General features: G+C 37.5%; 2 protein-coding genes across 3 annotated transcripts in view; both read right to left on the bottom strand.

The window, feature by feature from the left end:
• Positions 1-2,989: 2,989 nt before the first annotated feature.
• LOC107584071 (uncharacterized) lies at positions 2,990-7,991 on the bottom strand. The gene is made up of 3 exons (XM_016270482.1): positions 7,360-7,991; positions 6,227-6,548; positions 2,990-3,980 (listed from the first exon to the last, which is right to left on the bottom strand). The coding sequence occupies exons 1-3, from the start codon at positions 7,853-7,855 to the stop codon at positions 3,683-3,685; spliced, it is 1,116 nt and encodes a 371-aa protein (XP_016125968.1). The 5' UTR covers positions 7,856-7,991; the 3' UTR covers positions 2,990-3,682.
• Positions 7,992-8,645: 654 nt separating this feature from the next.
• Positions 8,646-13,606, bottom strand: part of LOC107584070 (retinoblastoma-like protein 1) — a 15,560-nt gene continuing 10,599 nt past the window's right edge. For both annotated transcript variants that reach the window (XM_016270479.1, XM_016270480.1), the window contains 8 exons: positions 13,204-13,437; positions 12,904-13,094; positions 12,632-12,808; positions 11,824-11,895; positions 11,515-11,599; positions 11,131-11,279; positions 10,853-11,017; positions 8,646-9,947 (listed from right to left, as the gene is read on the bottom strand). In XM_016270479.1, coding sequence (XP_016125965.1) covers positions 9,777-9,947; positions 10,853-11,017; positions 11,131-11,279; positions 11,515-11,599; positions 11,824-11,895; positions 12,632-12,808; positions 12,904-13,094; positions 13,204-13,437 — 1,244 coding nt within the window. In that variant the 3' untranslated portion in view covers positions 8,646-9,776. The remainder of the gene's footprint in view (positions 9,948-10,852; positions 11,018-11,130; positions 11,280-11,514; positions 11,600-11,823; positions 11,896-12,631; positions 12,809-12,903; positions 13,095-13,203; positions 13,438-13,606) is intronic.

Here is a 13,606-nt window from a genome sequence, read left to right as displayed (position 1 = left end):
CTGGGTCAAAACAACCCAATTGCTGGGTTTGTCCCTATTTTACCCAGCACTGGGTTGTATTTAACCCAGCATTTTTTAGAGTGCACAATGTAAGCGTTTACTTTCACGTTTTTGCCTGGGAATTCCCTGTAAACAAGGCATAAATTCACAATAACTTCACAAAGCTGAAATCACTCAGAGTAAAGTATTCATGTATTTTTCTAAAGCAACATCAAATCTGGGATATTAGAGATTTGGGTTTAACTTCTAGACTGACTCCAAAGGATCTGAAGAGTCGCAGTGTTTTTCATTTTGACGGCAGCACTTGGTAACAGTCATCTCTCTGAGTCTGAGGTCGACATTTCACCCAGGAGGGAGGTGTTAAGTGTAATCCCACTCAGCAAGACCCCCAGAGCAGCTGCTTCACAGAAAATCATGTTATCATTATGTTTGGCATTTCTCATCAGCCTCTCGCTGGAAAACCACAGGAGAACTCTTGTGAGGTTCTTATATATTTATTCCAGTTATTTATTAATTACTTTCTGCTTTCACAGGGGTGTCATTTCATAGAACATTCGGCTTTACCAAAAAAGCCCCTTGCTTGGACATGTTGTGATGTACCAGGTTTTATGAAGCCCTGACAAATACTTTAAGGTTACAATGTACGTTCTGCTGCAGACATAGGCCTAATGCTTCCAACAAACTTTCAATTGTAAACGTTTGATACAACTTATTATCTGTGAATGACATTTGTGGCATTTCATTGATTACCACAGACAATTTCATCTCATCTGTCAGTTAAAGAGAAAAATGTACAGCATATTTACAATTTACGCATATGGTATTGACCTGGTGCACTTTTACAAATAAAGCTTCCAAAGGGGTTTTCACAGTGATTCCAGAGAAGAACAATTTTTGGTGTGAAGGACAATTTAAAAATCTAAAGAACCTTTTTCCTTTTGTACAATGAAAAGGTTCTTATCACCTGTCCCAACAGTGAAGCATGGTGGTGGCAGCATCATGCTGTGGGGGTGTTTTTCAGCTGCAGGGACAGGATGACTGGTTGCAATCGAGGGAAAGATGAATGCGGTCAAGTACAGGGATATCCTGGACGAAAACCTTCTCGAGTGCTCAGGACCTCAGACTGGGCCGAAGGTTTACCTTCCAACAAGACAATGACCCTAAGCACACAGCTAAAATAATGAAGGAGTGGCTTCACAACAACTCTGTGACTGTTCTTGAATGGCCCAGCCAGAGCCCTGACTTAAACCCAATTGAGCATCTCTGGAGAGACCTAAAAATTGCTGTCCACCAACGTTTACCATCCAACCTGCCAGAACTGGAGAGGCTCTGCAAGGAGGAATGGCAGAGGATCTCCAAATCCAGGTGTGAAAAACTTGTTGCCTCTTTCCCAAAAAGACTCATGGCTGTATTAGATCAAAAGGGTGCTTCTACTAAATACTGAGCAAAGGGTCTGAATACTTAGGACCATGTGATATTTCAGTTTTTCTTTTTTAATAAATCTGCAAAAATGTCAACAATTCTGTGTTTTTCTGTCAATATGGGGTGCTGTGTGTACATTAATGAGGAAAAAAAATTAACAAATGATTTTAGCAAATGGCTGCAATATAACAGAGTGAAAAATTTAAGGGGGTCTGAATACTTTCCGTACCCACTGTATATATATATGTTATGTGAGCTGTAAAGTTGTCTAAATTATGCCATTAGTGGTGGGACTACTTTTATAGGCAAATAAACTATACTGGTAATGCATTACCGACCAACTGTAACTTGTTTTTACAAATTTAAGGACAATTCAAAATGATTAGCTCCATTCCTACAGCCCAAACAGTAGAGCGTGCATTAACAACACTGAGATCATGGGTTCACTTCTCAGCGAGTCACATTAACTTGATCAAACGTGCACTTGTATTAAATGCATGCTTAAATGCAATATAAGTCGCTTTGAATAAAAGCATCTGCCAAATACATTAAATAAAATCTATATTTGTGTTTATATAATCAACAGCATGTTATAGATATAAGCTCTATAAAGCTCTAGTTATTGATTTGTATGTAATCCAAAACATTCCTTATAATTGGAAAAAACGATTTATTTTACTTTCATCTTCAGATCTATAAACTTTTTCTTCACAAAAGACTGAACCATAAAAAAATGATAAATTAACAGTAAAGAAAGTGAAAATCCATTTTAAAACAAAAACACTGAACAAAAGACAGGTCTGTCATATAATCATAATGTCTTCGTGTGAGAAGTAATAGCAGGAGGGAGATTGGGAACAACAGAGAGATGGAAGTGAAAATACAAGAGAAAGAGAGTGATAATAAACAGAAAAGAACACTGAAGGATAAAAAAACATTATAGCTGGAGCTTTTGGAGCTATAGCATAAACCTATAGAACGAAAATCCTGTCATTATTTACTCGTGTTATTCCAAACCTGTATGCTCTTATTTCTTTCTGTGAAACACAAATGTAGACATTTTCGAAGAATTGTTGCACAGCTCTTGCCATACACTGACAGTTCACAGTGACCCGGGTCCGTCAAGCTCAAAAAGGGCCTTTTTGGAGTTTGACAGACGTAAGGGAACACAAAATACTCCATAAGACTTGTGTGCTTTTGGTCCCGTTTAAAGCTTGACAGATGTTGTAAGAGCTGTGTACAGAACAAATAACAGCATAAGGGTTCAGAACAACAGATTTTTCTCTTTTTTTTTGTATTCAGATGAACTGTTCCTATAAACCAGAGTTTCCCAATCTGGGTTTCACAAAGGAACTGCAGAGGGTTGTGAGATAATGAAAAGCCAATATTTATTAAACATTTTAAAATGCAAAATAAATAGCTTCAAAATAAAATACAAAAATGTAAATTATTTTTTTTTTAAAAACAATATTTTATTTGTTTACCTGCATGTCATGTGACCATTAACTGACATCACAGAACCGTGAACATGCAGATGTTTTCAAATATTACATATAACTTAAAATCTCAAGAAAATATTTTAGTTCAAAGGGGGGTTTGACGGACAAATTAGTTTGGGAATCCCTGCTTTAAACAATTCTTTGAAATTCTAAATTCTTTTGATTTAGTATTTTGAATACTATGTTTCCGACTCCTCGCTGGTTTTCATTAATTTAATGAAAAATAATGGTAACGGACATACTCCACATTAGAAGTGTAACATCTAGCTCACGGTAGTTCCTATAGTCAGCATTAAACTGCATTTGCAACGCTATATTTACTGCTATATTGTGCAAAACAGAACCTTAAATGGGAACATAAAAGGTAAAGCAAGACTGTTATCCATCAGGAATTGATTGTGACATAATTGTGTGATTGATTGTTACACAACAAACTAATGAATCACTTATAATAAGACCAGTAACCTTTAGTGGAGAAAATGGAGACAATTTTGCAAACAACTGCTAGTAAACTGCCATAAAAATGTGCAAATTTATATAAATATTCATATATTTACAGCCTTAGCTGTAAATCACATGTCTAATGACACCAGGAAATATATGAAGTAACCACCTTGCCATCTACTGGTCAAAATATGTAATAAGAATTACAAGGAATATGAGGTGCACTGAAATTTTCAACAGTCCAGCTGAGAACATCTACATTTGCAAGTTTTCACAGCTTGAAAGAGCAAGAGTTAACACTCCTCTTTAGCATTCTGTCATGGATCCTTGGCCATCTTGTGTTTCAGATAGTTGATTTTGAGTGAATAGTACTCTTCCTGAAGCTGTAAGACTCGTTCCTGTCTGCGTAGCACAGACATCTCCAGATCGCTCTTTCCTGCTGATTGTGTAGGCGGGGGTGAAAAAGTCTCTGCTGTGTTTGATTGGCTGTCGTTCGCACGGTTAACAGGCTGAATGTCCAACACAGGTGCAATCTCAGCTGGAATAATGTATTTCTCTTCCTCCTCCTCTTCTTCTTCTTCATGTGAGATTGCACTTTCATTCTCAGTTTCAGCTCTGTGAAAGGGCAGAGTTGTTAAATTAGCAAAATGGAGTTTGTCAAATTTATTACACTTAGGCTGAATTCAGTTCCCTTTCATGACTTATTGCGCTTGAATGATCAAATACACACAAAATTATGTCAGCACTTTCATTCTCAGTTTCAGCTCTGTGAAAGGGCAGAGTTGTTAAATTAGCAAAATGGAGTTTATTACACTTAGGCTGAATTCAGTTCCCTTTCATGACTTATTGCGCTTGAATGATCAAATACCCATCTTAGGGGGTATTCACATAAAGTCAGTTATGTCTTAAGTGAATGTAAACAGCTGGGAGAAAATCGCATGTGTATCAATGTACTGGATTTGTGCATTAGGTCTTAAAGTGACAGCTGCCTAATATACCTGCTGCTGTCTGTGTTTTTAATGTTAATCAAACAAAAGACAAATAGTTCACTGCTCTTAAGTGAATAACTTTAGTAGCTTTAATAAGAATCAGTGTATATTTAATTCACACAGTGAATAGATTAGGCAGGGTTTCATTTTTACATTAGATTTTTCAGTTTCTTACTTGAATGCTACTATTAAATAGAAGTAATGTACTTGAAAAATGTAAATCAAAAATGTATTTCATATGAGCAAATGATGACCATTTTCTTTAACACATCTTATGTTTGAATCCATTCTGCAAAATATTTTTTTTCCCCATAAAACATCAAAAACAGAAAAATGCTAAATGTTCACAATGTTGTTCATGTTACTATGACTTATTCAAGATTATTATTAACTCAAAGTATTAAAATAAAAAATAAGGCTGAAATAAAAATTTAATTAGATTAAATTAGACATGTTGTCATGGCAACTAACTGTAAAAAGCACTAAAAAATACTAACAGGAAATAAACAATTAATTGGACTAAACTTGAAATAAAAATAAATTGGAGCTAAATTGCGATATTTAGGGAAAAACAACTAACAACAGTGACAAAGCAAATACGATTTCTAAAAAAAAAAATAATAATAATTAAAACATCATCCGCTAGATGCCACTCTCTCGTGAATGTGCGTACGACAGCTAGCGGAAACTAGAGATTAAGGTTTATAAAGTTGTAAATATGGATATTTTTCTTACACAAACACATCGCGTCACTTCAGAAGGCCTTTATTAACCCACCGGAGCCGTGTGGACTTCTTTTATAATGGATGGGTGCAATTGTTTTGGACTTCAAATTTTGCCCTCCCATCCACTCCCATTATAAAGCATGGATTAGTTCACTGCTCTTAAGTGAATAACTTTAGTAGCTTTAATAAGAATCAGTGTATATTTAATTCACACAGTGAATAGATTAGGCAGGGTTTCATTTTTACATTAGATTTTTCAGTTTCTTACTTGAATGCTACTATTAAATAGAAGTAATGTACTTGAAAAATGTAAATCAAAAATGTATTTCATATGAGCAAATGATGACCATTTTCTTTAACACATCTTATGTTTGAATCCATTCTGCAAAATATTTTTTTTCCCCATAAAACATCAAAAACAGAAAAATGCTAAATGTTCACAATGTTGTTCATGTTACTATGACTTATTCAAGATTATTATTAACTCAAAGTATTAAAATAAAAAATAAGGCTGAAATAAAAATTTAATTAGATTAAATTAGACATGTTGTCATGGCAACTAACTGTAAAAAGCACTAAAAAATACTAACAGGAAATAAAAAATTAATTGGACTAAACTTGAAATAAAAATAAATTGGAGCTAAATTGCGATATTTAGGGAAAAACAACTAACAACAGTGACAAAGCAAATACGATTTCTAAAAAAGAAATAATAATAATTAAAACATCATCCGCTAGATGCCACTCTCTCGTGAATGTGCGTACGACAGCTAGCGGAAACTAGAGATTAAGGTTTATAAAGTTGTAAATATGGATATTTTTCTTACACAAACACATCGCGTCACTTCAGAAGGCCTTTATTAACCCACCGGAGCCGTGTGGACTTCTTTTATAATGGATGGGTGCAATTGTTTTGGACTTCAAATTTTGGCCTACCATCCACTCCCATTATAAAGCATGGATTAGCCTGGACATTATTTAATATAACTCCGATTGTATTCGTCTGAAAGAAGAATGTCATATACACCTAGGATGGCTTGAGGGTGAGTAAATCATGGGGTCATTTTCATTTTTTGGTGAACTACCCCTTTAATGATTAGAGTGGAACTAGGAAACAAAACAGGTCATCAGAGGTCTGTGCTCATACCCTGGCGAGTCGTACAGTGGCATGTAGCTAGTGCTTGGAAAACTAGAGCGTGCTTGGTTGTGAAGAGCATGTCTGTGGTAAGATGGATGTGAAGGCAGAGATGGGCGGTGTATGAACTCCTTTAAGAGGTTCCCTTGAAACTCCATCATCTCCTTCCACATGGCCATCAGACTCGCCCGTTCCTCCTTCTGTTCCTCTCTGGCTTCCCTTCGCAAGCGTTCCTCGTACTCCCTCTGGTTCTGCACGTGAAGAGGTTCTTGATCTCTCACAGAGTCGGTAACGGAATGTTTTTTGGCCTTCTTCCTCACAGGCTGAGCGACCACTTAAATATATGAACACATAATAATCAGTTATGCGCATCATCATCATTCACGTTCAGATTCACAAAATGTTCACTTTTTTTTGGTCAGTCTAATCACTTTTACCTCAAATATTTCACTGAATCCCGCTTGTGATTTTAAATATTGCAATAATTCAACAATATTTCAAAACACATTTAATGGCCCACATGACCTGCAGATAAACAAAATATTTAAACTTTTGTTCAAATGTGAAGCGTTTCACTTATTTAATGATATATTTAATCACTAACTCACGAACACCAGTTTAGGAAACCTTGAGTTAGAGCAATAATAGTCCCATTTTAAGACACAAAGCATAAACAAAAACAGTGATGTCTGATTAGCATCTTTTAAATTATTCACTCCAACAGATCAATTGTAAACATTTCTCATGGATTTAAAACATGTAAATGAGGTAATATGACGAAAAGATAGCATACTAAATACTGTTTACATTAGTTACGTACTACAAACTATTTTAAGACAAAAATGTACACTATGTGTATACTGTGTATGCAGTAGTAAGTATATACTGATTTTGTATTTGAAACAGCCTCCCCTTGACTTATTATTAGTTGTAAATCAAACACAATGATCAAATTAACTTCAATGTATTTACAGTGTTTGACATGTTTATCACTGCACACGGTTTCACACACTACATTTGTATTACGCGAAATGCAGCACATAGCGCGCAGCAACTAGCGCTCGTCAAATCACGTGACCATGAAGTAGCACACTATCGTTCCATTTGACAGTGACACACTACTTCATTAGCGCGCATCAACACACCGTCTGCCGTGTCCTCCGTCTCCTCGTCGTGACTGACGGACACCTCGATGTCTGTGGATCTGCTCTCATGTCGCGTGTCCTCGATGGAGGTACTCTGGGGCTCTTCGAGTTTCACGTTGTTGTGAAGCGTCAACGCGTCCGCGGGGCGGTTGCTGCCCCAAATGGACTTGCAGAGATCATAATAATTCCAGTACACTCTGCCGTGGCCGTTGTTTTTGTGATGCTCGAGTATTTTCAGGAACTTCTGCTTGAGTGTTTTCAGTTTGGTGGTGACCTGTCGCTTGGTTCTGTGGATCCCTTGCGCCCGCAGAAGCTTTGATATTTCCGCGTAAATAAGAGAGTCGCGAACCGTTCCGCTGATTTGCCTACTGATTTCTTCGTCCTGTCGGATGTACAGCAGCGCCCTCGTCTCGGTGTCCGTCCAGTTTCTTTCTACTGACATTTCTTCATACATTTCGCGGCGTGGAAATCTTGGGAAATCACGTAAAGAGTTCATTTACACACAGCGTCAGCTGACTCGCGCGTCACGTAGGCCTGCACGTTCATGACGTATGTGCGTCAGTCGTTCTGAACTTTGTGATTGGCTCAGACTCTTGCAGCCCGCTGGCGTCATGCGTCCGACACTTGAAATGTCACAAATCGTTCATTTTGTACGATATTTTCCTGATTTTGTAATTTGCATTTGTACTCTCAATTGTATGTACCCCTGGCATTGATGGTTTATGTTCTTAGCAATGCAATACAAAAAAAAAAATCGTTCATTTATTTCACGTACATTATACAAATCCCAGTGTTTAGGTATTTTCATTTTTTTTTTTTAAAGATATATCTTAAAAAAATTTAGTTTTCCATGTATAATGATGAATGGTACATCATGCACTTAATGGAAAATAAAGATATATTTCAGACACAGTTATGGTTTCTATATTAATTTTGAATGGCAAACTAATAGACATATCTCAGTAAGAAAGTTTAAGACCAAATTAATTCAATAAACGCGTTGAGATTAGCTTTAGTGGTCAATAAACAAATACATTAATTAATTGAAGGATATCCTAAATCCAGGTAAATCTACATAAATGTTATTCTTTAGAGCCCAATTTAAGCAGGAGCCACCCAAGCTAATTGTCTTGCACAGAATTAAATCATTCAACAGCCCACTTTCTCATCCAGCCTGGGTTTATGTTTGGATCGGATTCCACCAGAACACAAATATTCGACATTTTTGAATCAGAGCTGGAGAAGTGAGCCTGAAAACAGTGTCTTCTGACGCAAGAAAACATTTCTTTGAGAATTGATAAAACATTTTATTATGTACATGCTAAGGCACTGACTGTAGAACCGACCAACAGCTGATTGGTCAAAACAACACTTACAATAAAGCTAAAGGTTTTTGTGGAAAAACAAACAATGCAGAGGATTATTTCTAAGTTTAAAATATGGAGTTTGTATAAACAAACAAAAGAAATATTTCAGAGCTATAATACAAAGCACCAACTGCAAAGAGATCAACAGTGTTGGACATCAGATAGAGACAGACGAAGGCAAAAGAACATAAATGGATAAAATACAAGACGTTTGTACAAGACTAAATTCCAATCCCAAATTAACCGACAATACTGATACAGCTAGCTATAGCACTGGTCGCATGATCTTTTCACTTCCACCCCTTTGAGCATTTGACCGATAAACGTCACTAAAATAACATACATGAGCAAAACCAAATAATACAATTATACCTGCATCACTGTTAAACAAACGGTGTTGAACAAGTTATTGTACACCACATAAACAAGATGGAACAATCCATCAAATTTAACATCTAAAATGCACTATAAACATGACCATTTCAGAAAACAGAACACTGTTAAAGAGAAATATTACAATTAATTGAGAGGTGTAGATACCACACAACTGAATATAAGGATTTGCAGGATGGTCGCAAAACTGATTTGACCATTGGCAGGTTCACCAAAGACACACAAAATGTCAAACATTGTGCCAGTAAATAACTTGATTAAAATAAAAACAATAAAATAAAAAAATAAAATCACTAATATATGGGAGATTCTACTGCAAAAACGATGGTCACATGACTCTTGATTGAGAAAACTACAGCTACAGAATATCTCTGTAATGTAAGAATCGAGTCTTTATGAAAGCATGATGAGCATCATGAAAAAACATGATACATGATTCTTTGATTCGGCATAAATTGATTAAGTTTATACCAATCTCCCTGATATTCAGAAATCCTGGTGTATTAAAAAAATCTGTCATAACACGTGATGGTTTTTGGCTTTGCTATTGTTCTGTGACATAATTAATGTACTCAATCTCATTAGTCATTGAGCAGCACATAGGAAGAGTTTTTGGCTTTATATTGGGTCTGTAAGGAGACTGGGCGTCCTCACAGGTCAGAGACTCGCTCTCTCGCTGACCACATCCTGCAGGCGTTTGAGCAGCACGTCGTCATTCTCTTGCCGCAGGCATTTAGATGGAGACTCGGTCTCATCACCTTCCATGTTGAACGCCCGCTTCTTGCTCACCCCACCCTGACGGATCATCTGGTTTATGTCGCTCAGCTCCTGAAGAGAAACAGGAAGTAGAAGACTTTTAGATCAACAACCATAACTGGCAAAACTCACAGTAGGAGCTTCCAAATATAAAGACATCAAAATAAATTAACTGGTTTTTAATGCATTTTATGGACGTTTCGTGAACGTCCATAAAATGAATGAGGAGGATGAGGAGATGAGGAGGTCATTCTGACTTTGCTATGACAATCTGGTGCTTCTGAATCAGCTACTGTTTTGTTATTAGTTTAAGTATTTGCTATTGACTGTTCAAATGCGGAGTTTTGCGCATCGTGTGTGCGTGCGCGCGTGCGTGTGTGAGAGAGAGAGACCAGCTTCATCACTGTGTCTGTCACGTGACTCTGTTCCCCTTTCGGGCTCTGTCTTTACATTTATTTTGAAAGCTGAAGCTGGCGATTATGGTAAGGGGCGTTACATTTCCGACGAGTGCTTGCAGTGTTCGGCCAATCACAATGCACTGGGTCAGCTGGCCAATCAGAGCAGACTGCGCTTGTCGGAAGGAGGGACTTTGTAGAAAACGAAGCGTTTGAGAGAGGCGGGGCATAGAGGACCTACAATAAAGCACAGTATTTGAAAAATAATGTGTTTTTTTAACATTAAAGCATGTCAACATATTCTGTTACACCAAATAATGATCTTTAAAAAATCATCATATGACCCCTTTAATAAAAATGTACTAATCCGTTATACTGACTATAATAATACCCAGTTACATTGCGTTTATTTCATTGTGTATGAACATTTTTTTCAAAATATCTTTTGTGATCCACAGAAGATTAGGATGTGTCTGACATGTGGATGTGTAAATTATTACAATTTAAATGTTTTCATGAAATATCTCTTTAAAGGAATTATTACCGTTAATGCTTGTTGTGAAAACCTAAATTCTGACTAACCTTTGATGGGCTGCCAGTGAACTTGTACGTGTAGGCCGTACTGGGGGTGAGACTCGAACCGTTTTTATGAGGAGAAACAAAGATGGAGTGTCTCTGAGATACACGGCGAGGAGAGAGAGGCTGAGCACGAACCGACGGAAACGGAGATAACGGAGGAGCCTCCATCTTTACAGAGAAACAGAGAGAAAGAGTCAAACACTTGTTTCCAAATTATCTAAAAATCAAAATCAACAGTTATTAAAAGACGATTTTCAAATGAAGTAAAGCAATACACTAACCTTGCCGTCAAGCATGGAATGTGCATATTTAAGAGCGAATGATTTCATCTTTAGCACGTAAACAGAGTTGTAGAACTGGATGAGGTCTCCTCTTTCCTCTGATTCGCTTTCAGTCTCTGTTCTGTCAGCCTGCTCCGTCCTCTCATTGGCTGTGAACAGAAACAAATAAATACAAATATTTTTAAATGCAATAAAAAGCCAGGATACTTTTGCCAACTTCATCAAAAATCAATGTTTATACACAACCCGTTTAAAAGTTTGGGATTGTTAACCTTATGTTTTTGAAACAAGTATCTTATGCTCACCAAGGTGGTGTAATTTGATCAAAAACACAGTAAAAACTGTAATATTATACGTTTAGGACTTTGCCCACATCATCCTTACACTGGTCTACTGGTGGATCCACTTCCATGTTCTCATCTGTCTGCTGCTCTCTGGGACGCCTCTTCAGTAAAACACTACGGTACACCTACAAACACACCAACAAGATGTTGTGGATGCCGTTGCATCAAAGCCTCATATGTGCTCTCATCACAGCTCAAATTCCAAGGTTTCTGACGTTAGGAAGCTAGGGCAAGCAGCCATTTTGAACCAATATCAATGGCATTTGCACATTAAGCACATACACAAAATAAATATAAAACAGTAGCAGTTAGTCACAGGTTTGGAAAGACTAAGACTGTTGATACTCACATGACTGTTGGCCTGAGGTTGGGTTCGGTAGCATTTCATGATGTCCTGAAAAGTGTGCTCTTCTTTTGTGATCTGCAGAAGCAGCAGGCAAGTCAAAATAAAGAAAATTTGAATGAAAATGCTTGATGTTATATTTTCATTTGATGATTTTTTCCCCCTTCACTCAGATCTTATTCTTCAGTAATATACAAGATTTTTGTTTTTTTAAGTTGTTAATATTTTATTCAGCAAGGGTGCATTAATTTGATAAAAAGTGACAGTTAAGACATTTATAATGTTATAAAAGACTTCGGTTTCAAATAAAAAATGTTCTTTGAACTTTCTGTTCAAAGAGTTAGGAAATCAGAATATCAGAATAACTGCTGAAGGATCTTGTGACACTGAAGACTGGAGTAATGATGAAAACAGTTATTTTAAATTGTAATCATATTTCACCATATTTCTGTATTTTTACAAAAAATAAATAGCCTTGGTGAGAAAGAAACTTCTTTGAAAAACATTTAAAAATCTTACAGACACCAAACTTTAGAACAGTAGTGTAGTTTATTAGTTTTAATCAATTGCTGTAACTTGCTTCAACAATGTTGCTGTAGCCCAGGGGTGTCAAACTCAATTCCTGAGTTTAGTTCCAACCCTGTTCCAACACACATACCATGTAGTTTTCAAATAAGCCTGAAGGACTTGATTAGTTGGATCAGGTGTGTTTAATTAGGGTTGAATCTAAACTCTACAGGGGCTCCGGCCCTCCAGGAATTGAGTTTTGACACCCCTGCCATAGCCCTTCTTCTCCACATTTCAAAAGGCGTACCTTTGATATAATGTAGACAGCACAGAGCAGCAGCTGGTCCAGGTGTCTGTCCTTCATCAGGTCAGTGAAGTGCAGCAGAGAGTGTTCAAAACACGTCCAGATCTTCCCTCGCAGCTCCGATGAGATATCCAGCTTCAGACACAGGTCCCGCAGACGCACGCTGGCTAAATGATACACCTAAATGGACAAGCAACAGCATATATGCACTTCAGCTAACAAAGATCAGATGTAAAAAAAGTCCAGATGGTGGAAATCAGCACACATTTCCTCACCTTCCTGAAGAAGAGAGAGAGGGATCCTGTGCGACGGGGTTTGTTGACGGCCGGGGGCTGTGTGTCGGAGCTGGCGGGTGGAGCTACAGTTCGGCTGGGAGAGGCCGTCAGTAAGAATTGAGCGGTGAGGGGGTTCATCTCATTGGCCTGAAGTTGGATGACTGTGATGCCGCCCGTCTCGTTCTTTACCACTGAAGGATGAAGAACCAGCACGTCAACAAATAGAGAAATGTTTGTGTGTCTTTTTGTCAAAAAAAATGTCACAACAAGAAGAGAATAAATAAATAATAAATGTGGTACTTGGCAGTGGAATGGTGAGCTGTTGGCCGTTTCCGGTTGCCATGGAGAGGACAGTCGTTGTGGCGGTGGTGTTCTGGTTGTTTTCCATGGTGTTGGAAATTATTTTTATGGGAGTGACTGAGAATCTTTTCACTGGGGACTGTGGTGAAGGATCGTCAAACAAGCGTCTCTTGGCGCTGCCAGCTGCAGGTGAGCTGTAGCGGTCGTGGAGAGAGATAGGAGACTGAGGGACGTCTAAGAGAGAAAGAAGAGAAATATTATCCATATCAGTACATCTTATTCGATATTCAAACAAGCACATGCAGACATATACACACACACACACACACACACACACACACACACACACACACAGACTCGTACACAGACTCGTACACTGCCAGCCACAAAAAGATTAAAAAAG

This window comes from Sinocyclocheilus grahami, unplaced genomic scaffold (assembly GCF_001515645.1).
Source record: "Sinocyclocheilus grahami isolate Dianchi unplaced genomic scaffold, SAMN03320097.WGS_v1.1 scaffold57.1, whole genome shotgun sequence".
Lineage (NCBI taxonomy): Eukaryota > Metazoa > Chordata > Actinopteri > Cypriniformes > Cyprinidae > Sinocyclocheilus > Sinocyclocheilus grahami.
This window is presented reverse-complemented; position numbering and strand designations above follow the sequence as displayed.